The sequence below is a fragment of the Ranitomeya variabilis genome, chromosome 4, assembly GCF_051348905.1.
Source record: "Ranitomeya variabilis isolate aRanVar5 chromosome 4, aRanVar5.hap1, whole genome shotgun sequence".
Lineage (NCBI taxonomy): Eukaryota > Metazoa > Chordata > Amphibia > Anura > Dendrobatidae > Ranitomeya > Ranitomeya variabilis.
Window position 1 is genome coordinate 194361407 of NC_135235.1, and position 24185 is coordinate 194385591.

Genomic DNA, 24185 nt, shown 5'->3' on the forward strand with positions numbered 1-24185 from the left:
TGCAGTGTGCGGGCTCCGAAATCAAGTGGGCTTCTGACATCAAAAATAACATTGTCACATGCCAACTAGACGTGCACGGCCTCGCTCAATGCTAGTGAATTGATCAAGGCCAGACAAGTCTAGTTGTAATATGGCCCAAAATATGCAACTCCCATTCTTGTAGTCACAAGACAGTCTGCTCCCAGAATCAGCACTGGAGATTCCTGACAGCGTGCACACTACACGCCGAAAGTTTTCACAATTCTGCAGTCACAGAGTGACTTCAGACTTGCTGCCGAAATCTGAACAATCCGTTTAAAAGAAACAAAATGAGACATTTGATGTTTAAGAGAGGAGTGGAATAAATTTGTCTTGAAAGCGGTTGCATGGTTACCCAATCACCAATGAGCACCGATATATTGACGATGTATTTTCGCAGCAAAGTATCTGCTTCTCACAATGAGACAAAAGTATTAACCACATGACTTCTGTGGTTGTATTGTCTTTGCATGGTTTGCACCTGGCCTTTAATTAGATGGTGTGATGTCGTTTGGTTTCCGATTGCTTTATTCATGTACATATCTTTTAAGTGGGTGTGCTGTGTGTGATATTGCTTGTATTTTGGGGATTTCAGAATATAATGTATTATAAGACAAACGTCAGATCAACAACGACTGGTGACCATTTTCCTATATTTGTTGAATGTGGAGGATCATGTCCGTGAGTTGTATACTGTGTACATATTTGTGAATTGTGATTCTTCTCCACCATCCTGTATTGCCATGTATGTGTTTACATCATATATGCTGAGAACTTTTAACTTGGTGTCTTTCTCAATGTGATGAAAGCGTTGACTTTTCTAATTTCACCATGCTTAATATGGAATGATGCAAAGTGTAGCTCGTGTTTTCACAATAGAATTGCTCTGGTTTGCACAGAGCTGAGATCTACTTGACTGTCTTGTTTTTTTTTTTTTTTTTCTGGAAGGCAAAGGAAGTCCTAAAGATTTATAATAATGACTACAGAAAAAAATCTACCTTGAGATAGAAATAATAATTAAAAAAAAAGATTAATAAGTCGCCCTCATGAAAATTTGACATATCTGTGCTATATGAAAACATTATTATGGTGCCTATGGAAATCTAGGTCCCTTATGTACAGTCTTGTGCCTTTGATTACATAGAGGCTCGAAGAAATGTATCTCATGTATTTAAAATGAATCTGTCAGTAGGATCAATTTACTAAGTCGTCTATATGACATGTAGGTCATAGGAAGCTGAATAAAAGGATACCTTGATATCTTTCATCCAATGTCTTATTCCAGAGAAATCCACATTTTTCTTAACATGTAAATGAGCAGTTAAGATCTGAGGGCCGGACATAGATCTCCCTGAGAATCTGCTCCAGATATTTTAATTAAGAGCGGACATTACAATTGTGAGACATGTAAAGACTGACAGTTTGCTTTTCTGTAAAGCAGTACAACTGAGCTGAACTTTGTTTCATTACAAACACATCTGCAATAGTTTTCCGGATTAGGGAAAGGGGCCCTGAACCATCCCTAGGACTGGGGCTCTAACTATCCTTGCTCCCAAAGGTACCTCTGAAGGTGAGGAGGTTTGGGTCTCCAGCCTTACTGTTCTTACTGTTATTCCCTAAGACTTCTTTCACACTTGCGTCGGTACGGGTCCGTCGCTAAGTGTCGGTGCGATGTACCAACGCACGTTGTGAAAATTATACACAACATGGGCAGCTTATGCAGTTTTTCAACGCATCCGCTGCCCATTCTAAAGTCCGGGGAGGAGGGGACGGAGTTCCGGCCGCGCATGCGCGGTAGAAAATGGCAGACGCGAACATTCCATTGAACCATTTTTTCATGCCAACAGTCCGCCAAAACACGACGCATCCAGTGCATGGCGGACGTGATGTATAACCATACGTCGAGATCCGTCGGCAATACAAGTCTATGGGGAAAAAAAACGCATCCTGCGGGCACATTTGCAAGATCCGTTTTTTTCCCAAAAATGACGGATTGCGACTTGCGTCGTGAAAGAAGCCTAAGCTGTCACTTCTCGCTCCTCTAGAAGGCCTGGGACAGGAAGGCTAGTGTATTAACAAGCAAGACAGACAGGGATAACAGAAAGCAACAGATATACAAAAACACTCACCAATGGTAGAACGGTATAAAGGGAGTGATAGGAATGTACCAACCAAATGGGAATAGGACAATGAGGAAAGCTTACACCCAGAAACAACACCAACAATCTCCAGTAGCAACAACGATCTCCAATTCAACACAGCATTTCCAAGGAGCTAGGAAGCAAAGGTTTCACTGGCAAGGCAGAGAAGGTCTGACCAGATTTTATAGGGTGAGGAAATTACCAGGTCAGGAACAACTTGAGAAACAAAATCCATTTAATATGAAACAAAAACACAGGCTAAAAGGAAAATCTGCAATTCACAATACATAGTGACTTTCTAACCCCAAATCTCTCAGGAGGACATGACCCGCTCGTGACTCAACACAGTACAGCAGAGTTGAATCTTGTCTCATTACAAACATATTTGCAGCAGCAGTTGTCTTCTCACAGTGCTGTCATCTCTGCTGTACCTTCGCCCTGCTGACGGTCTTGAGATGCAAGCTAAAGCACTGTGAGAGGACAACTGCAGCTGCAGATGTGTTTATAATAAAAAAAAGTTCCCATATGCTGTCCTGAATTAGATAGATCGTGAGAGTAGGCTGTCAATCATTACATGGTTCTCACTGGTAACACCCCATTTAATTTAAAATAATCTGAAGGAAGATTCTTGGGGAGATCTATGTCTGGGCCATAGATCTTAACAGCTCATTTACAATTTTTTTTTTAAATACGGATTTTTCCTGGAATAAGACATTGGATTGCAGAGATCAAGGTATCATTTTATTCAGCTTCCTATGACCTGCATGCCCATATAGACGGCTTAGGAGGGTAGATCCTACTGACAGATTTCCTTTAAAAGAGTACGCTAGCAAAAAAAATAAGAATAAAAAAGGTTTGTTTACAAACTATAGCATAGACATTATTACATAATACCACATTTCCTTTGATGATCCGTCTTTGCATGTCAGAAATTACATGACACCACTGCTCATAAAGAGGAGGAGAATGTATGGCTGCAACTAAGCTGGGATGGTAAAAATTACACTAGAATATTACTGGTAAATTAAGATTAAAAGTGCACGAGAAAAGAATGGTATGTGCCAATAGACCATATATTGGGGCAGTATTCTGTCTCCAAACATTTCTTCTGGGGTAAATTAATGGATGGTCATTATTTAAGGAATTTTAACAAGCTATGTACAGTTGTTCTCCAAAGTTTACATACCCCGGCAGAATTTTTGCTTTCTTGGCCTTTTTTCAGAGAATATGAATGAGAACACCAAATCTTTTTCACCACTCATGGGCAGTGGTTGGGTGAAGCCATTTATTGTCAAACTACTGTGTTTTCTCTTTTTAAATCATGAGAACCCAAATCCTCCAAATGACTGATAAAGTTCACACACCCTGGTGATTTTGGCCTGATAACATGCACAGAAGTTGACACAAATGGGTATGAATGGCTATTAAAGGTAACATCTTCACCTGTGACCTGTTTGCTTGTAATCAGTGTGTGTGCATAAAAGCTGAGTGAGTTTCTGGGATCCAGACAGACTCTTGCATTTTTCATCCAGCCACTGCCGTTTTTGTATCGTGAGTCATGGGGAACGCAAAAGAATTGTCAACGGATCTACAGGAAAAAGTAGCTGAACTGTATAAAACAGGAAAGGGATACAAAAATATATCCAAGGAATTGATGATGCCAGTCAGCAGCGTTCAAACTGTGATTAACAAATGGAAAATCAGGGGTCTGTAAGAACGAAACCATGGTCACGTAGACCAACAAAAATGTTGTCCACAACTGCCAGGAAAATTGTTCAGGATGCAAAGAAATACCCACAAATAACATCAGCTGAAATACAGGACTCTCTAAAAACTAGCGGTGTGGCTGTTTCAAGATGCACCATAAGGAGGGACTTGAAGCAAAATGTGAGAGTCACCAGAAGAAAGCCATTACTGCCCAAATGCTACAAAGTATCTCGCCTACAATACGCAAAACAGCACAGAGACATGCCTCAAAACTTCTGGAACACGGTAATTTGGAGTGTTGATACCAAAAATGAACGTTTTGTCCACAACCATAAATGTTACATTTGGAGAGAGGTCAACAAGGCCTATGATGTAAGGAACACCATTCCTACTGAAAAGCACTAAGGTGGATCGCTGATGTTTTGGGGATGTGTGAGCTACAAAGGCACAGGAAACTTGGTCAAAGTTGAAGGAAAGATGAATGCAGCACGTTATAGCAAATACTGGAGGCAAATTTGCAATCATCAGCCTGGAAGCTGCACATGGGACGTATTTGGATGTTCCAACATGACAACGATCCAAAACACAAGGCCAAATCGACCTGTCATTGGCTACAGCAGAACAAAGTGAAGTTTCTGTAGTGGCCACCTCAGTCTCCTGACCTCAATATCATTGAGCCACTCTGGGGAGATCTCAAGCATGCAGTTCATGCTAGACAGACCAGGAATTAGCAGGAACTGGAGGCTTTTTACCAAGAAGAGTGAGAAGCTTTACCATCTGAGAAAATAAAGAACCTCATCTACAACTACCACAAAAGACTTCAAGCTGTCATTGATGTTAGAGGGGGCAATACATGGTGTTAAGAAATGGGGTATATGAACCTTTGATCAGGGTTATTTGGATGTTTTGGGTTGTCATTATGATTTAAAAAGAGAAAACACAGTAGTTTGACAATAAATGGCTTCACCCAACCACTAACCATGAGTTGAGAGACAGTTATGGTGTTATCATTCACATTCTCTGAAAGAAGGCCAAGAAAGCAAAAATTCTGCCAGGGTATGTAAACTTTTGAGCACAACTGTATCTGGTAGTAACTAATAAAGTTCCCATAGAATGACTGCAAGTATAGAAATTGTACAAATGTACATTACAAATAAGCTTAAATTGCTGATACCATTCTGCCCCGAGTCCAAATGCTTAAAACAAGAGAAGGCAGTCAGACTAGCAAGCGTGTGCCAGATTGTCACCGTAGTAATGACGTCCTAGTAATAAATCCTTCATTGTAAGTAAACATCACACAGCCTGACATGTGACACATCGCTGATTTCAGTGTTTTAACCCCTGAATCATGCAGTCCTCAGATTACATCGCAAAAACCTGCTAACCAATTCCATTTAAGAGGACAGTAATATTTATCTATTGATCCGCCCACACAGTTTCCGAGGAGGTGACTACAAGGGGCTGGAATTGTTCTTCTGTGACCTATCCTGACATCTGCTTGCACATTATTAACGAGGTTTGTCATCGCCTCTGTTGGATTCTCATTCCCCTGCCATTTCTTCATCTAAGAAAAAAAAAACATTTTGTAGTGTTTATGACTCATCAGGAAGTCTATAAAGTATTTATATTAATGTAATGTTTGGTTCTTGTAGACAAAAACCTCTATATGCGGTTTCCGGTTTGTGTATAATTCCAGGAACATAAGACCCAGAAACCACAAATGTTCCAACCACATGTAACACTGGACGGCGGCCGGTGGAACATGTGAAAGCGGTGTCTGCATGTGTGTCTATGTCTCAGGGTCATCTTCACAAAGAATAGCTGTCCATGACTGGTTTACCTAGCACAACCTTATTGCTATTCGATACCTTGGCATTGAAGCTTCTACATCTTAGATGGCGGTCCTGGACTTTAGTTTTTGCATGGGGCCATTGACTTACATTGGAAGTCTGATTCTCCAGATGGAAAAAAAAGAAGAAAAAAATATGGCAAATGAGTTCCATACATTTTAATGGCATTCCTATGCATGACCCATTGGGACGAGTGTCTCCGAAATGTCTGCCCAAAATCTGTCAGCAGATTCCTTCTTCCCGTGGTTTGGGCAGCATGTATCTAATTTTTCTTCTCTAAAACGCGCTGGAATTTCAGAGAAAGCATGGGCCCAGATTCATCAAAGTCATTACACCAGAATTCTTGTGTAAATTGCTTTGAAAAGTGGCAAACATTATAACTTTTGGCATTTTGATGCCAGTTTTGCTCAGATACGGCAAAATGGGCAGAGCTGGGGTGTGGACAGCTCGTCTAAGTCATGAGGAGCTGTGGTGTTTCTTATGACAAATCTTACTCCGGTCATCGACTGGAGTAAGATATGTGATGAGGCGCACACCACTTCTCAGACACTCCCGAGTCATTACAAAGCATGCGACTCTGAATGAATAGGGAGTGTCTAATACACCCCCTTATCAAGACTGGCGCAAAAATGTCAAGTCTTGACGAATCAAGGCCTTATAGATCTGGCTGGTGACCATAGCTGGAGACCAGACAAGTCTGGCACTGCTGCAAATGATTAATAGGTCTCTATATTCTATAGAGAGAAACCTGACAATCATCTTCTAAAGCGCTGTGAAGAGCCGGCCAAGGGCAGAGAAGGACTAGTCTAGAGTCAGGCTATGCTCCTCAGACAGATTACTAAATTATGTTTTCTCTAAAATGCTGGAGTATTTCAGAGGGGGGGAATACCAGGAAAAAATGATACAGCCAGACTCCAATTCATGCTGCACATGTCAGCAGAAATCAGGTGACAAGTTCCCCTTAAAATCATTAACTATACAAAACCATTAGCAACCGAGATTGATTCCGTAGATCCAAGATCCCTTCCTAGTCAATAAAATGAAAATGGTGTTTATTATTATTCCTCCCTTGTCACCCAAGATTCATAGTTTTTTTTAAACTACCGCATCCTTTTTTTGTTTATTAACAATAATTTTTTTAAAAAGTGAAAACTTTACAAAAAGAAATTTGTTTTGTATCACCGTCTTCTCAGATCCTTCACTTATTTATTTTTCCATCAATGGAGCTACATCAGGGTAGTTTTTTTTATCTGGCAACTGGTATTATTTTAGGCACATATCACGTTTTTATTGCATTTTTGGGGAAGGTGTGGAGAAACAATAAAATAGGAATTATGGCGTTTTAATTTTTTAAGGATTTAAATAGTTTTATATCTTAGTTAAACTTTTACAGACATAGCAATAACACTTTTTATTTCTCAATTTTTGGACAGTTATTTTTTTCATTCTTGTATTTGACTTCTTGTTACGTATTTCTTTTAGTCTTTGTAGGAAACTTGAACCTTCAATTGCTTGTACTATATGTATGGAGCAGGCTCAGCACCTGAGGTTGCTCCTTACACTTGCTCCTGATGTGTAACCTACATGTCCAGTGCATGAGAAGGGTGAAGGTGCCCATACCCTTCCCAAGCTGTCAGCCGATGGAGCTGGGAGAGGTAGCACTGATACACATGCACGCTCGATCACCAGTTTGTGTGTTCTCTATGGGGATTAGATTTAACCAATATTAATAAAAATCATAACTTAAGGGTATTTTTTTGTAAATGGTATGTACTATGCCCCTACTTCATAGAATTTTGTACGAGATAAGTGATATCGAAGACCACGGCAGGGTTCCGGTCAGGGACAATTAACACCGACTCATGGCTGAATTATGCCAATCTAGAGGAAAATCCGACAGGAACAACTGGCATATCCATCCTGAAGAACCTCTACAAGGAGCTCAATAATTGTTACAAAAACTAACTAAAATCCTGGTGGGAAACAAAAGCCTTAGAAAACTATATTAATAGTATAGTACCAAAAGGCCTGCGTATACGTAATTGTCCCTCCCCGCTGAGAGCAAGTAGCCCCAAACTCCTAAAGGCCTGGCATGAGGAGTCTATAGCCTCTTCACTCAGATTTATGAAAATTCTGTTAGAGGAGGAAAAACACATTCAGGGCAACAACTAATAAATTAAACAACATTATTGACAAATCCTTAAAATTAAGTTAGATCCAGAATTTGAGAGACGGGAGAGTTTGCTCCAAGTCTCCTTTGGAAGATATCAAATAACTGAAGGAAAGAAAACAAGGGCAATTTTGACATGATATGGGGGAGTTTAGGGAGAATAAAGTATTTGACTTCCTCAATAATCCGATTAGGACTTGTGAACAATCCTTCTCAGAGGAAGATACATCAGTTAAGGAAAAATCAAGGTGTCAAAACAGCTGGAGAAAGAAGGAGAAAGGGATAATCATAGAGGGGGAGATGGAGAGGTCAGAGATGAATGCAGGAAAGAAGTCTCAGATTTACAGGACCAAAGAGAAGGGATTTTTCAGCATCACACCAAGTAGATGCTTACTCCTCTACAACATCTTTTTTTAAACCAAAGGGTCCCGGTAGGATACGACCGGAGAAAGAGTAATCAAGAAATGGTTTATATAGAAACCAAATCATTAATTTGAGCTCCCACAATTTTACAAAAGGAAGAACTTTAAGTATTAGAGAAAGGACTTCCGTTTGTACCAACAACCCCCTATAATAATTTTAAATAAGTGAAAAACATTAACCTATTCTGCCGTACGCTGAAATGGAGAAAACATTTTTAAGGGGAACGACCGGGAACAATGCCTGAGATAGGGATTATCGGAAAAAGAGTTGGAAGGAGAAGATATTAGAAGAGGATGAAAAAGACAGAGGGTTGAGACCATTAACTGAATTAAAGAGTAAATGTACTAATTTCCCACACACAGGGGACTTTAGTAACTGATATTTTCCTGTAAGTAGTAAAGGAGGATTTAAAAAAACAAAACTGAGGATAGTGAACGATAGACGAAACCCCAATTTATCTACTGAGGAGTGGGAGACCTACAAAGGGTTAGAGAGTAACTCGGGAATTATACTGAAAACCTCTGATAATGTGTATGTCCCTCCTTAAGGACACCGAGACATACAGCCTGTTGAGCTCTGATTCCACGACCATTTTCCAAGAAGCGCTTAGATCAATATACAGAGGGGTTGTAGAAAAAAAAACTTTTATCAGAGAATTAATTTAAATTTATGGAACCCACCCATCCCACAATCGATCCCTACCTTCTACACACTCCCCAAGATACACAAAAGGTCCGAGTCCCCTAAAGGTTTCGGGTAGGATCCATCAGTCAGAATTGTAGGGATCTATCTTGATAACGTATTATGTACCTTTGTGACGGCATTGCTGTCGTACATCAGGGATACATCTGACCTCCTCCTAAAACTGGATGGTGTAACAATGGAAAATGAAACCTTTCTGGCCTCTATAGTTGTGGAAGCACTCAATAGCAGTATTCCACACAAGATGGGACTCAGATCTATCAAGTATTACCTATCCATGAGAGAAAGTCATTTTAGGAGGCATAATAGGTTTGTTTTGGGTCTGATGGACTTCATGCTGACACATGACTACTTTATCTTCAATTCAAAGTAATACCACCAGTGCAGGGGAATGGCCATGGGGTGCCATGTGCTCCCTCATACGCCAATCTCCTCCTGGGCTGGTGGGAAGAAACAATTGTGCTCAGAGGCAGGATAAAATAGCCTTCTGGGCAAGGTTTATTGATGACATCCTAATCTTATGGACAGGGTATTCTATTAATGCTTGAGATAAGCGATAGCATGTAATTATGGTTGTTTTCATCATCCTTTTCTGTGCATGAATTATCAGTTAACTGTGTTATTACATATATATGAAAACTAATTTGCAACATTACAGTTGGGATATAAATCTATATTTTTTTATTTGGTGATTCACATATGTGATATGACCTATTAGTCCAAGGAGAAGTGTATTAACACATACCTACACCATCCGTGGTCATAGAGGGTAAACCAGGGATAGTGAGCATGAGCCGCTGTAGAGAAGGGGCACCAATTCGTGTCCCCTAGGGAGCTAACCTCCACTGGTAGGTAGGGGGAAGACATTGAGAGCGTATCCCCGAGTGTTCATAAACATTGAATTTATGTTATTGAGGTTATGATACCATATCTGGTCCTATTTGGTGGCTTGACTGTCCTATATACAGTCCTCTATGCTTTCTGATGGTATTGATAGGTCTACTGAACAGTATCAGTGAAATCCCGCTCGGTGACAGACAGGGTTAATATCCCTCCTTAGTTGTGCCTATATTTATTAAACTTTGGCACTAAGGGTGTCTAACTATCCCAAATTTTAGTCTTACAATTAGAATATTGATAACATACCTATAATTTTCCCAAATGTATAGGGTAAATTAGGCGTAATGAGGGTGGAACGGTGGCACCATTTCGAGTCTCCAAAGGGGCCAACTTCCACTGGTAAGCAGGGATTCATCTTTAGTCCAGCATAGAGAAGAAATCCCTGTGTATATATGTAATTATCCATGAATGCCAAATTTAGATAATTTCATATTTAATGTGTGCAAATTGTTGTCATGGGAATTCGATTTAAATCTATATTAATAAAGTTATAACTCTTGGGGGTAGTTTTTGTAAATCATATGTATTATCACCCTACTTCATATAATTTTGTAAGAAATAAGTGCTCTATGGGAAGGGAATAGAACGCTGCTGCTGGGCTCCTCCGACAGCTGCTCATCTCCCCAGGAGAACAAAATGATCAACTGCTTCAATTAAAATTGCCCCAACATTCGCTCCTCCAACAAAAGGCCCCCATATACAATAGATGGTGGGCTGGAATCGGTGGGTTCAGATGACTTTAGTGAGCATTTGATGGTCTCCATGTAACTAAACTGCCATAAAACAGGACTAAACATTTAACGCCTATCCATCAAGGACTGAGAAAGTGCAGAGAAGTTTATTTGTAGGATCACTGGCCACTTAAGAAGCCAGTTTTAGCTTCTGCTGATCATCTCATTAGTGAGAGGATCAGTACTGATGTCATCTCCTACCAAAGACAAGGTCAAGACGATGAATACAGGTAAGCCCTGTGTATGTCAAATAAACCATGTACTAGTGCAATCCTTCTAGAATGGATACAAGATAAAGTACCAACTGAAGAACATAGAGGCCTTTGTAATCGCCAAGTTGTGTGCAAACTGCATTACTGCTATATAGGATATACTTGTAAGCATGTAGTGTACACATTGGCCACCAGGCATGACGTGTACTTTTCTCTAACGGACCCTAACCACTTCTAGTCTAAGAGTATCACAGGATCACATTTTATTGAAGTCTTCTTGAGTTAAAGGAGTTGACCAGTACTTTTATATTGATGGCCTATACTTAGGATATGTCATTAATAGTAGATTAGCAGGGGTGCAACAGCCAACACTCCAGCCAATCAGCTGCTCCCAGTACCTGAACATCACATCTTCAACTGCCTCCTCGATGGTACGCCCTTGGGGAGGGAAGTGCCATGGCTGAATGTCTGCGGCCACCCAGCATCTTACTCCGGCCGCAGACATTCAGCACTCCGACATTCCTCACTAACCTGCACCCCAGCTGTCGCTACCTCCCTGCACTCAATTGTATTTGCGTCTATCAAATTGTGCAATACCCAGCCGCGAACCATCCTAGCATTACAACCTGAATATAAAAGTAATGGGCAACCCATGTTAAGAGTAAGTGTGGGGGCACTGAAGGAGTGAACTGGTCTTAGAAAGCCATGATGTAAAACCACGTTAGACACCAATTGTCTATTGAAGTCTTGTTAATCAGTTTAGCGGAGGTGGATTCCTGCAGTTATACAGGTGTGCTCCAGCCTTGTAGGGTATATTGATAAAACCAAACCAGGACAAAAATGATGTGGGGCACTGGGCATACAGATGGAACAAAAGGTCTGTTTCCATACATTGATCTATAAAATAAACTCAATGGCCAACTACAGAATCATTTGTTACCCCCCAGCTGCCCCAATAGTGCTCCACTCTTATTGGTAGCCATATACTGTACAACAGGATCCCTCCATTAATTTCTCTGAGCTCTGGGGATTGTACACCGAAACCACCATAAACTAACCCTGTAAGGGTACATCCATTCATAAGATGGACCACACACAGACCCAATGTAAGCTTGTGCACATAGGGTTTGTGTGAAATCTAGCCTATTTGCCCCTAGGGTTTACACTATGTTCCAAATTATTATGCAAATGACATTTTTATCGGATTTTCCTAAATGGTCAGTGTAAATGACAGTCAGTCTAATAAAAGTCATCACCCCTTAGAGTATACATCGAATTTTATTGAAGAAACCTCCCAATGATAACAGTATAATCTCCAAAATGAATAAAAACTCATAATGCACTGTTCCAAATTATTAGGCACAGTAGTATTTCTAAACATTTGATATGCTTTAAAGAACTGAAAATGCTCATTTGTGGAATTTGCAGCATTAGGAGGTCACATTCACTGAACAAAAAAGCTATTTAACTCCAAAACATCCTAACAGGCCAAGTTACATGTTAACATAGGACCCCTTCTTTGATATCACCTTCACAATTCTTGCATCCATTGAACTTGTGAGTTTTTGGAGAGTTTCTGCTTGTATTTCTTTGCATGAAGTCAGAATAGCCTCCCAGAGCTGCTGTTTTGATGTGAACTGCCTCCCACCCTCATAGATCTTTTGTTTGATGATACTCCAAAGGTTCTCTATAGGGTTGAGGTCAGGGGAAGATGGTGACGACACCATGAGATTATCTCCTTTTATGCCCATAGCAGCCAATTACTCAGAGGTACTCATTGTCATGCATGAAGATGATTTTGTTCCTGAAGGCACGTTTCTGCTTTTTAGACCATGAAAGAAAGTTGTCAGTCAGAAACTCTATTTACTTTGCTGAGGTCATTTTCACACCTTCAGGAACCTTAAAGGGCTCTACCAGCTGGTTCCCCATGATTCCAGCCCAAAACATGACTCCTCCACCTCCTTGCTGACATTGCAGTCTTGTTGGGACATGGTGGCCATCCACCAACCATCCACTACTCCATCCATCTGGCCGGCCAGGGTTGCTCGACACTCATCAGTAAACAAGACTGTTTGAAAATTAGTCTTCATGTATGTCTGGGCCCACTGCAACCGTTTCTGCTTGTGAACACTGTTTAGGAGTGGCCGAATAGTAGGTTTATGCACCACAGCAAGCCTTTGAAGGATCCTACACCTTGAGGTTCGAGGGACTCCAGACGCACCAGCAGCTTCAAATAACTGTTTGCTGCTTTGTAATGGTATTTTGGCAGCTGGTCTCTTAATCCAATGAATTTGTCTGGCAGAAAACTTCCTCATTATGCCTTTATTTGCATGAACTCTGTCTGTGCTCTGTTTCAGTCACAAATCTCATCAGAGTTAGATGATCACTCTGAAGTTTTCGTGAAATATCTAATTTTTTCATACCTTGTCCAAGGCATTGCACTATTTAACGCTTTTCAGCAGTAGAGAGATCCTTTTTATTTCCCATATTGCTTGAAACCTGTGACCTGCATAATAATGTGGAACATCATTTTTGATTTTTGAGTTTTCCTTTAACCCCTTCCCGACCTGTGACACAGCGTATGCGTCATGAAAGTCGGTGCCAATCCGACCTGTGACGCATATGCTGTGTCACAGAATGATCGCGTCCCTGCAGATCGGGTGAAAGGGTTAACTCCTATTTCACCCGATCTGCAGGGAGAGGGGGAGTTGTACTTCAGCCCAGGGGGGGGTGGCTTTGCCCCCACGTGGCTACAATCGCTCTGATTGGCTGTTGAAAGTGCAATAGCCAATCAGAGCAATTTGCAATATTTCACGTATGAAAATGGTGAAATATTGCAATCCAGCCATGGCCGATGCTGCAATAGCATCTGCCATGGCTGTAAATCATGTTCTGCCCCCCCCACCGCCCCCCGATCTCCTCCCCAGTCCTCCGTGCTGTCCGGTACCCCCCTCCGTCCCCCTGTCCGCTCCCCCGTGCTCCTGTCCGCTCCCCCCATCCTCCGATCCCCCCCCCCTGTGCTCCGATCCACCCCCCTGTGCTCTGATCCACCCCCCCACCACCCCCTCATACTTACCGAGCCTCCCGAAGTCGGTCCGTCTTCTCCCTGGGCGCCGCCATCTTCCAATATGGCGGGCGCATGCTCAGTCCTCCCGCCGAATCTGCCGGCCGATGCGTTCCATGTACATTTTGATCACTGTGGTAAACTTATCACAGTGATCAAAATAAAAAAATAGTAAATGACCCCCCCCCCCCCCTCCTTTATCACCCCCATAGGTAGGGACAATAATAAAATAAAGAAAATATTTTTTTTTCCCACTAGGGTTAGAACTAGGGTTAGGGTTTTAGGGGTAGGGTTAGGGGTAGGGTTAGCGTTAGAATTAGGCTATGTGCACACTGTGCGGATTTGGCTGCGGATCCGCAGCGGATTGGCCGCTGCAGATTCATAGCAGTGTTCCATCAGGTTTACAGTACCATGTAAACCTATGGAAAACCAAATCCGCTGTGCCCATGGTGCGGAAAATACCGCGCGGAAATGCTGCGCTGTATTTTCAGCAGTATGTCAATTCTTTGTGTGGATTTCGCAGTGTTTTACAGCTGTTCCTCAATAGGAATCCGCATAAAAAACACTGGAAATCCGCAGGTAAAACGCAGTGCCTTTTACCTGCGGATTTTTCAAAAATGGTGCGGAAAAATCTCACACGAATCCGCAACGTGGGCACATAGCCTTAGGGTTGGAATTAGAGTTAGGGTTGGAATTAGGGCTAGGGTTGGAAATAGGATTAAGAATAGGCTTGTGGTTAGGGTTATGGTTAGGGTTATGGGTGTGTTGGGGTTAAAGTTGTGGTTGGGATTAGGGTTAGGGTTGGGATTAGGGTTAGGGGTGTGTTGGGGTTGGGTTGTGATTAGGGTTATGGCTAGAGTTGGGATTAGGGTTAGGGGTGTGTTGGGGTTAGGGTTGGGATTAGGGTTGTGTTGGGGTTAGTGTTGGAGTTAGAATTGAGGGGTTTCCACTGTTTAGGCACATCAGGGGTCTCCAAACGCAACGTGGCTCCACCATTGATTCCAGCCAATCTTGCGTTCAAAAAGTCAAATGGTGCTCCCTCCCTTCCGAGCCCCGACGTGTGCCCAAACAGTGGTTTACCCCAACATATGGGGTACCAGCATACTCAGGACAAACTGGGCAACAATTATCGGGGTCCAATTTCTCCTGTTACCCTTGCGAAAATAAAACATTGCTTGCTAAAACATAATTTTAGAGGAATGAAAAATGATTTTTTATTTTCACGGCTCTGCGTTATAAACTTCTGTGAAGCACTTGGGGGTTCAAAGTGCTCACTATACATCTAGATAAGTTCCTTGGGGGGGTCTAGTTTCCAAAATGGGGTCACTTGTGGGGGTTTCTACTGTTTAGGCACATCAGGGGCTCTGGAAATGGAATGTGACGCACGCAGACCACTCCATCAAAGCCTGCATTTCAAAACATCACTACCTCCCTTCCGAGCCCCGACTTGTGCCCAAACAGTGGTTTACCCCCACATATGGGGTATCAGCGTACTCAGGAGAAACTGGACAACAACTTTTGGGGTCCAATTTCTCCTGCTACCCTTGGGAAAATAAAAAATTGTGGGCTAAAAAATCATTTTTGAGAAAAGAAAAATTATTTTTTATTTTCATGGCTCTGCGTTATAAACTTCTGTGAAGCACTTGGGGGTTCAAAGTGCTCACCACACATCTAGATTAGTTCCTTGGGAGGTCTAGTTTCCAAAATGGGGTCACTTGTGGGGGAGCTCCAATGTTTAGGCACACAGGGGCTCTCCAAACGCGACATGGTGTCCGCTAATGATTGAAGCTAATCTTCCATTCAAAAAGTCAAATGGCGCTCCTTCCCTTCCGAGCCTTACCATGTGCCCAAACAGTGGTTTACCCCCACATGTGAGGTATCGGTGTACTCAGGAGAAATTGCCCAACAAATTTTAGGATCCATTTTATCCTGTTGCCCATGTGAAAATGAAAAAATTGAGGCTAAAATAATTTTTTTGTGAAAAAGAAGTACTTTTTCATTTTTACGGATCAATTTGTGAAGCACCTGGGGGTTTAAAGTGCTCACTATGCTTCTAGATAAGTTCCTTGGGGGGTCTAGTTTCCAAAATGGGGTCACTTGTGGGGAAGCTCCAATGTTTAGGCACACGGGGGCTCTCCAAACGCGACATGGTGTCCGCTAAAGATTGGAGCCAATTTTTCATTCAAAAAGTCAAATGGCGCTCCTTTCCTTCCGAGCCCTGCCGTGCACCCAAACAGTGGTTTACCCCCACATATGAGGCATCAGCGTACTCAGGACAAATTGGACAACAACGTTCGTGGTCCAGTTTCTCCTTTTACCCTTGGGAAAATAAAAAAATTGTTGCTAAAAGATCATTTTTGTGACTAAAAAGTTAAATGTTCATTTTTTACTTCCATGTTGCTTCTGCTGCTGTGAAACACCTGAAGGGTTAATAAACTTCTTGAATGTGGTTTTGAGCACCTTGAGGGGTGCAGTTTTTAGATCCCTAAAAAAATGGTTTTGTAAATTTTGTTGTAAAAATGAGAAATCACTGGTCAAATTTTAACCCTTATAACTTCCTAGCAAAAAAAAAAAATTGTTTCCAAAATTGTGCTGATGTAAAGTAGACATGTGGGAAATGTTATTTATTAACTATTTTGTGTCACATAACTCTCTGGTTTAACAGAATAAAAATTCAAAATGTGAAAATTGCGAAATTTTCAAAATTTTCGCCAAATTTCCGTTTTTTTCACAAATAAACTCAGAAATTATCGACCTAAATTTACCACTAACATGAAGCCCAATATGTCACGAAAAAACAATCTCAGAATCACTGGGATCAGTTGAAGCGTTCCTGAGTTATTACCTCATAAAGGGACACTGGTCAGAATTGCAAAAAACGGCAAGGTCTTAAGGCCAAAATAGGCTGGGTCATGAAGGGGTTAATTAGAATCAACTGGAAAACTAATTATCACGTGTTTAAGATTGTTTTCAGTGATTCATTGAACCCTGAGACACAATACCATCCACGAGTTTATTTGAAAAACAAAACAAATCTTTATGACACTTAAATCCAATTTGCATAATAATTTGGAACACAGTGTATTTGCTAAGCAGCCATCGCTTGTACTGCACTAAATGTAGAAAATCATGAAGACGTGTCAAAACTTTTTTTTTATGCTCATCTATATTATTAAAAAGTTGTCCATCACTGGTGAAATCTTGGGCAAACCCTGCAGCTTGCTGAATCCTAATGGTGTGTAAGGTGCACACTGTTAACCTCTTCACCCAAGCCTGTTTTCACGTTCCCGACCGGGGCAATTTTTGTAATTCTAACCACTGTCACTTTATGAGGTCATAACTCTGGAACACTTCAACGGATCCCGGTGATTCTGAGACTGGTGTTTCGTGATATAGTGTGCTTCGTGATAGTGATAAAATTTGTTCAATATGACTTGTGTTTATTTGTGAAAATATCAGAAATCTGGTGAAGAATTTAGAAATGTTCACAATTTTGTCAAACTTAATTGTTAGATCAGACATATGTCACACAAAAAAGTTAATAAATAACATTTCCCACATGTCTAATTTACATCAGAACAATTTTTGAAACCATTTTCTTGTTAGGAAGTTCTAAGTGTTAAAAGTTTGTTTTTGATTTTTTTAAGGACCACCTCACATTTTCACTTTGAGGGGTCTATATGACAGAAAATACCCAAAAGTGACACCATTCTAAAAACGGCACCCTTCAAGGTGCTCAAAACCACATTCAAGATGTTTATTAACCCTTCAAGTGCTTCACAGGAATTTTACAAACTACACCTCAATTACATTTTTACCACTAAAATCTTGTTTTAGCCCCTAATGTTATTAAGGGCCAATAGGAAAACATGGACCTCACAGTTTGTTGTGCAATTTCCCCCGAGTGGGCCAATATCCTACATGTAAATCAGGAAAAAGTTTTCAGGCACAGTGCAAAGCTCAGAAGGCAAGGAGCACCAGATTTTACTGTTATAGATTGCCGATGCCATGACCCACTAGGAGAGCCCATGAGGTGCCAGAACAGCAGAACCCCCCATAAGTGACCCCAATTTACAAACTACACCTCTCAATGAATTCATCTAGGGGTGCAGTGATCATATTGACACCATGGGTGTGTCACAGAATTTTTATACCATTGGGCAGTGAAGAAAAAATAACTACAGGGCATGTTAGGTTAGGCTATGGGTTGAACTAGATGGTCTTGAACTGTCTTCTCACCTCTCCTCCTGCTCCCTCTTTGATCGATTACAATCTGGCTTCCGTTCCCATCACTCAACTGAAACTGCCCTAACTAAAGTCACCAATGACCTACTAACTGCCAGGAGCAAGCGACACTACTCGGTCCTCCTTCTCCTGGACCTGTATTCTGCCTTTGACACTGTGGACCACTCCCTTCTGCTACAAATCATCTCATCTCTTGGCATCACAGACTTGGCCCTTTCCTGGATCTCATCATATCTGACAGATCGGACATTCAGTGTCTCCCTCCGCCATACCACCTCCTCACCTCGCCCCTTGTCAGTCGGTGTTCCTCAAGGCTCTGTTCTAGGACCCCTACTCTTCTCCATCTACACCTTCGGTCTGGGACAGCTCATAGAATCCCACGGTATGCAGTACCATCTCTATGCTGATGACACGCAGATCTACCTATCCGGACCTGACCTCACCTCCTTACTTACCAAAATCCCGCACTGTCTGTCTGCCATTTCAGCCTTCTTTTCTGCTCGCTTTCTACAACTGAACATGGACAAAACAGAATTCATCATCTTTCCCCCATCTCACTCTACCCCTCCACCAGACCTATCCATCAATGTCAATGGCTGCTCACTTTCCCCAGTCCCACACGCCCGGTGCCTCGGGGTGATCCTCGACTCTGCCCTTTCTTTCAAGCCACATTTCCAAGCCCTTGCCTCCTCCTGCCGCCTCAAACTCAAAAACATTGCCCGGATCCGCACATTCCTTGACCGCGACACTGCAAAAACACTAGTGCATGCCCTTATCATCTCCCGCCTCGACTACTGCAACCTCCTACTCTCAGGACTCACCGCTAGCACTCTGGCACCACTCCAATCCATCCTACACTCTGCTGCTCGACTAATCTACCTGTCTCCCCGCTATTCCCCAGCCTCTCCCCTATGCCAAGCCCTTCACTGGCTTCCTATCGCCCAGAGACTCCAGTTCAAAACCCTCACAATGACCTACAAAGCCATCCACAACCTATCTCCTCCATACATCTGTGACATGATCTCCCGGTACCTACCAACACGCAACCTCCGATTCTCTCAAGACCTCCTTCTCTACTCCCCTCTCATCTCTTCTTCTCACAACCGCATCCAAGACTTCTCCCGTGCTTCCCCCAGACTCTGAAACTCTCTACCCCAGCACATCAGACTCTCGCCTACCATAGAAACCTTCAAAAAGAACCTGAAGACTCACCTCTTCCGACAAGCCTACAGCCTGCAGTGATCCTGAACCTACTGAACTGCCGCACAACCAGCTCTACCCTCTCCTAGTGTATCATCACCCACCCCCTGCAGACTGTGAGCCCTCGCGGGCAGGGTCCTCCCTCCTTATGTACCCGTGTGCCTTGTTTTTGCTCATGTTTAATGTATTTGTCTATATTTGCCCCGTATTTCACATGTAAAGCACCATGGAATAAATGGCGCTATAAAAATGAATAATAATAATAAACTTAAAGTCTTCCTTCAACCTTAATAACTATGTTACTATGTTACATTTTAACAGCCAAAATATTGTTTTGGCCCCAGATTTTACATCTCCATACAAGGAAACTGGAAAAAAAAAAAATGGTAGCCAAAATGGGTCCCACAAATTCTGCTGAATGTAGAAATACCCCATATGTGGCTGTCCTGGATTGCTTAGCCATACGGAAAGACTTGGGAGGGAAGGAGCGCTACTTGCTTCCTGGTACGCAGATTTTCCTAGAATTGTTTGCGAACTCCACATACACAGTCCCCAAGTGCTAGAAGAGCAAAATCCTCCCTCAAGAGACCCCACTTTGGAAATTATACCCCTTTGGGAATATCTACAGGTGCAGTGACGATTTTGACTCCATGGATGTTTTCCAGAAACAAGCAGCAGTTGATGTTGCAGAGTGAAGATTGCAAACTGTCGTTGTAGTGCTTAGCATGTTGTAGTGACCAGTACATTGGGCCCAGCTCATGCTTCTGGAGTCATGCACCCGGAAATTAGGCGGGCTCTCATCATTACAGAAATGCCAAAACATGGCACTAAATGTGGTTTAGACACACTGGAGCTCAGAAGGATTTGGAAGCAAGAGTGCAGAATTCACAGAATTTCCTTTGAGGAGCGAGGAGCCATTTTGCTTTTCCAGGCCTTTGTGCTACCAGTAATGTGGAAGTCCCCTATATTTCCATTGACAGATGATGGACCTGAGTGGGGGCTAGGGTTTTTTTGTGGATCGAGTTGAAGCTTTTGTTAGGAATATTTTACATAACATTTGTGTTGACATTTATCCTGTGCTCTATGTTGAGCACTTACATCAGGATTTACATCTAAATCTCTGAGTGATGTGATTTAGATGAATCCCCCAAAGGATCCATTCACTATAATGAGGCATCAGAGTTAGTCTGAACTCAGTCAGGCCTGTGTTAAGAATTGTCTTTATTTTTGGGGCACTGATAGGAGGGGAGAGGGAGCAAAATGTTGCCAGCGCGTTGCTATGCCAGCGCGATCGTCAGAACGTATCCGTAAGTCCAAGGTTGGCAACCACTTCCCAGGCAGGATGTATGTATAAGTCTAAGGTTGTGAAGGAGTTGAAATACAAAACTACAATGAAAACTAATTAGGTTACAATTTTGAAACAATCAGAAATAATTGCGCAAAATAAAAAAATATATATACTCCTATTAACAGTTTGTTTTTTTATTAACGTGTGTACAGTATATTAAATAGAAAAAAATGTTTACAAACAAAATTCCAACCCAATAATCCCAAGTCTTACCCCTTCAAAGATGAGGTATTCACTCCTGAATCATTTTCACAGCATTTGAGCGAATGTAACGGACAGGCACGGTGCAGCGGGGGGACAGGAGGCGGCACCCCGCTTTGGCACAACAAATACACAACCTGCCAAATATGTCACATTACAAAACGGAATCATGGTTAATGCCCCTGAAACGTCTCCAAAAATCAAGATGTGCTTTCAGTTCCTCCAGATTGTCTCATGACGAGGATAGATGCATGCACGGTCAGTGTTATTACGAGGCACGGCCACTTTCATCCCATTGTAGTGTTTTCTTACCTATTGACAATGGCGCATAGTAGGTGTAAAGGTGGTTTCAACATGTTCCCAAAAAAAAGAAGTAACCACCAAAGAACCTGAAAATTTCAGGTCAAGTCTTATTTTTTTTTCTTAAAAGAGCTACCAAACCTATAGTGCAGCCAATAAAAAAAATCTGCTAATAACAATCACACATGAATGTAAGGATTTTTAGAGGTTTTCGACTGTAAAAACATGAAGACTTCCTGCGACTTATCCCAATTCTCACAGTGAACAATTAATGAGCAAGCAGAAATAGACTTCAGCTTCTAGAGGATCAAACTAGAAGAACATTGCCTAACGGGGCTCTCCGGTGGGGGGGGGGGGGAGTTATCACTGCTACAGTGTATGGGTAAATGTTATTGTTGGGGGTCCGACTGTTGGGACCTGCGCTGATAAGTAGAAGTGGTGGTAATGCACCTGCTCAACCGCAGCTCTAGTCATTCCCCATGGGGCTGGCGGAAAAAAGCAGAGGGCGGCGTTCAGCAACCCCATAGAGGATGAGAGCAGCGTCCATTCTAATGGGGAGAAAAATTCCCCGTTCTGCTAATCGGTGCGGGTCCCACGGGCCAAACCACGGATCAATAACTCGTCAGTTATCCTGTAGATAAGCGGTAACATGTTTTCACTGGACAACGCCATAAAGTTGCCATACACGGACTAAATTCTGCTGAACCCACTGATATCAACCGACAGTCTAAAGTGTACAACACTCCGACAGATGATGTCAAGGGGACAAGAAGGATTTGTCTTATGGAGTTTTATGGCTGATCCCTTTATTTAGGGAGGAGATAAGCCACTGCCGGAAGACTGAATCGAATGATCATTCAGCCGACCGCTACGCAATGTATGGGAGCCTTTATGGACAACAATATATCAAGAAGAATGTATTCATTTCTGTCCACAAAAATGGAGCACTGGTGTTTTATACCCCGTAAGATAGAAAGAAGCAGCTGCATCCGGGTTCTAAAAAGAACATGTGCATAACAATAGTAAAGGTCAATGCCATAAGTAATAACGTAGAGAAAACCAAAATGATTTATCAGTAGCACTCAGGACCTCGCTCCATACTCCAGTACTTGTGGTGCAAGGATTTCTGAAATCTAGAAAAGCCTAAAAAAAGGTTATACTATATTGACCATAGCACAAGTCTGATGATATGAAAAAAAAAAAAAATTAGCAAAGTATAAAAATAAGAAAAAAAAAAAATCTTATAATGTTAAGTTTAGAAATAAATATATAATGAAGTGCAGCTACATAAAAAAAACAACAAAACACAAAACAGTTCTGCTTTATGACAACCTAGAAAAGATATGTTGGTTAGTGCTTCTTTCCTATTTTTGCAGATAATGCAGGTATCCAGGCATTGGGTGATGTATAATGCATTCTGTGAGGTTCCCGCACATTATTATACGACTGTGGGCCCATACCAATAAATAACGTGTTGCTCTGCACCAGCTGGGAAGGAGTTTTAGCTAAAGATGTAAAGCTGATCGGAGTACTCACCCTCACCGATCTTCCACAGCTCTTGTTCTGATGCTCACCTTGTCCTTGAAGGTCTCCATTTCTTGATGCCAACCCGACCCACCAGCCAGGACACCTTTGCCAATCACTAGCTGAGGCAGGTCACTGCTTTGGCCAATGATTGGCTTTTTTGATGTTCAGACAGGACCAAGAAGTAGAGACCGTCAGGGAGCAGAAACGCAATAAGAAGGGACCATGCCACCAAATAAGCCTCAGTTAATTGCTTGCTACATGGTGAGCCGTCTCCGCTCTCGGTCACTTTAGAGCTTCAACATAGACCAACAAGGAGCCTTCTACCCCCTCCACCGACCGGATGGTTGATTCAGTAACATGGTTGTACTATACTATGGGCACAGCGATTTCTATCAACACTAGTGCAGTCCGAACGATGCCGGAAACTAGATGACAATGTGCCATCATTGCCTCCAGCCAAGACTGTCTTATTACATCCGCTGTGCGACGGCAGACGGACACTGAACATTCTAGCTGATACATAAAGAAAAATCGAAAAATTGGTGCTTCACCCCCCCCCCCCATCCCATAAATCAATAGCACCAATGAAAAGAAGAATCCTTGTGATATCTGATCAGAGAAACCGGCTTTCTCCCCCAGGACTGATCTTTCATTCTCAAAATTTCTCAATTCTTGGATAAAAATCTGTATGCAGCGAAGACAGATTTTCTCATTGACAAAGTTGCTTATTTTCACGTGTGCTAATGATTTATACAATTAAGTATCAGAAGGAATAAACCAAGATGCTTCTTCAGGGTCCGTTTTTGCCCACAGACCATATGATGCCAACGCAAGGAATAAGCAGAGCCCTTAAGGCGCACTCACCCCAACATGGTAGAAGATTATGAAAAAAATGAAATGTTTCTATTAGGAGCCAGATACTGGAAAAATAATGTGAATCTGACTTTGTGCAGTGGCAACAGAAATGTTTTGGGTCGTATTGCTTTGTCATGCACATTTTCACACCACATGTAAGTCTAATAGGCTTAGAGTTCTAAAAAAAAATTACAAAAAGGGAACAAAAAAAAAAAGAAGTCAAAATCCAACAGAGTCCTCGATGCAGCTGTACTCGGTGAACAAAGCCCTAGGAGCTCCGCTGAGGACAGGCTGGAAGTGTCGGAGGCTGGATGAAGTTCGGCTATGCTCTAGTATAACCAGGCGTCCAGTGCAGGGCAGTTCTTCGTTTCCATCATACACTGCCCATCAGCAGCGGCAATCGTCACCATCCTCATCTGGCAATGGAGGGCTCAGGAGTGGTTGCCAGCTAGGAGAGGCTCGTATCCCAAAGCGACACACGTCCTCTAAGACTGTTCTTGGTCCTGCTGCTGCATCTGTTTTTTCTTGACGGAGATCCTTTTCTTCCTGGCAGCCAACATCTCATAGAAGGGGTCCACGCTCACTGCAGCC

At 42.1% G+C, this 24185-nt stretch overlaps 1 protein-coding gene across 1 annotated transcript in view; it reads right to left on the bottom strand.

Moving 5' to 3' along the window:
- Window positions 1-20824: 20824 nt before the first annotated feature.
- Window positions 20825-24185, bottom strand: part of CYTH2 (cytohesin 2) — a 31262-nt gene continuing 27901 nt past the window's right edge. The window contains exon 12 of the mRNA XM_077259520.1: window positions 20825-24185. Within this exon, the coding sequence (XP_077115635.1) occupies window positions 24080-24185 (106 nt within the window). The 3' untranslated portion in view covers window positions 20825-24079.